Source organism: Hyposmocoma kahamanoa, unplaced genomic scaffold (genome assembly GCF_003589595.1).
Source record: "Hyposmocoma kahamanoa isolate Upper Pololo Valley unplaced genomic scaffold, ASM358959v1 209, whole genome shotgun sequence".
Taxonomy (NCBI): domain Eukaryota; kingdom Metazoa; phylum Arthropoda; class Insecta; order Lepidoptera; family Cosmopterigidae; genus Hyposmocoma; species Hyposmocoma kahamanoa.
In genome coordinates, this window is record NW_020653730.1 from 302,073 (window position 1) to 303,810 (window position 1,738).

Consider the following 1,738-nt stretch of genomic DNA (forward strand, 5'->3'; position numbering starts at 1 on the left):
TGATATTTAAAAGTGATATAAGGACCAATTGCTTGATGAGTTGCCAGAGACGGATGGCCCTTATTTCGTCTCTATTTCTGATTATATACTTGATGGATTTACACGACGACCGGGCGTTTGCACATCTCTGGTTCCAACAATAGCCCTTGATCTGATGTTGCATCCAGGACACAATGCAGCCTACCCAACTCCTCGACTGCTAATGCATATTGAGTTAACACAATACGCGCGGGCGGGTTGTCGTCCATGGTTACCTATCAGTAGTCTGACATGACATTTTCCAGAAGTAGCGTTTGCTCGAACTTTCATAACCTCGAAAGTAATTTTGAGAGGAAAATGTATTTTCTTTTAAACCTAATTTAACCTAACCTAATCGTGTCTTTGCGATACACATTCAACATATCCTGAAAGAACAACTGTTTCGTTATAATTCGGTTTTCGGTGTAATGAAAATTCGAACAAACGTTAATTCGCACAAAAAATTCTCGATTTTGTGATAGGTTACCGTCGTCCATATAAATACACGGAGATACACCCGCCGCGCTCCCGACCCGACACGCGCCCGAACTGCACCCGCTTTTTAACCGACTTCAAAAAAGGAGGAGGTTCTCTATTCGACTGTATGTTTTTTTGTGTGTATGTTACGCGATAACTCCGGTATTTGTGAACCGTTTTTCTTGATTCTTTTTTTTTAGATTGTACCTCCATAGTGGTCCCATTTAATTTCAAAGAATCATCCACCTCTAAAGGTGGCTGTTCAGGCATGAAGGTTCATTTTTATAAATAGCGTCTACATTTTATTATAAGGAGCAATTATTTTAATGGTTGATTTTGCTATTCTCCAATTCAAGGCGTTTTTCTCTTTCAATATTCTTGAGTAGTGAGAACCGATTTTTATTATCTCCTGTGTCAAGTTCCGTGTAGTTGCGAACTAGGAGATGAATCCGGGTTTGCGCACTTTCCGGTAACCGATTTCAATAAAACTTGGTAATTATATATAATACGTACTTTTGAGGTCGGTTTTTTAGATTATGTTTCGACAAGTCGTTAGCTTACGGATGGTGACTATTGACTTACAATAGGTACACAGTTGCATCGGACTTTTTTAAATTAAGCTTTATGACATGATATGAATATGAAATTACAGGAACAAATTCCCGTATACCCCCGAACCAGTCAGCCAGCCGCTCTTTCTCCGCAAACGGTGGTACCGCCAGTTGCGGTGGCGGCATCACCAATGCAAGCTGGAATGGTTAATATCCACAGTTTTCTACCTATGAAATAAAGATTACAGAAGTCCTCAACAAGGGCTAGCCTGCTCAGTATTGGGGTTTATTATTAACATAGCAAGAAAATGTGTTTTTGTTGCGTTGATATTTTTGTATCAACGCGTGGCTTGTTCTTTCGTTCAACAGATTAAATCGGTCCTGGGGGCCTAAAAAGGCCGCACTGCTTCATATTATGATGGAGACCTCCACAGAACACTGTCAAATAGATGAATTGGGGTTTTTGTTTTGTTAGAAAATTCATAATATGAATTGTCAATTAATCATATTATGATTCTGCCACTTCGGCCTTTTTAGCCCTGCTGGTCTTGCAAGTTTTATTTCATGTGATTTGTATGTTAGCTCGTACATATTATCAAAGCTAGTTTAAAGATATATTTCAGCCCTCGCCTGGATATGTACCAGCAGTACCAGCACCCGGATATGTACCAGCAGTACCAGCACCCGGATAT

At 39.8% G+C, this 1,738-nt stretch overlaps 1 protein-coding gene across 1 annotated transcript in view; it reads left to right on the forward strand.

Moving 5' to 3' along the window:
* Window positions 1-1,135: 1,135 nt before the first annotated feature.
* The window catches only part of LOC113227314 (translation initiation factor IF-2-like), a 10,151-nt gene continuing 9,548 nt past the window's right edge, over window positions 1,136-1,738 (forward strand). The window contains exons 1-2 of the mRNA XM_026460201.1: window positions 1,136-1,252; window positions 1,670-1,718. Coding sequence (XP_026315986.1) covers window positions 1,136-1,252; window positions 1,670-1,718 — 166 coding nt within the window. The remainder of the gene's footprint in view (window positions 1,253-1,669; window positions 1,719-1,738) is intronic.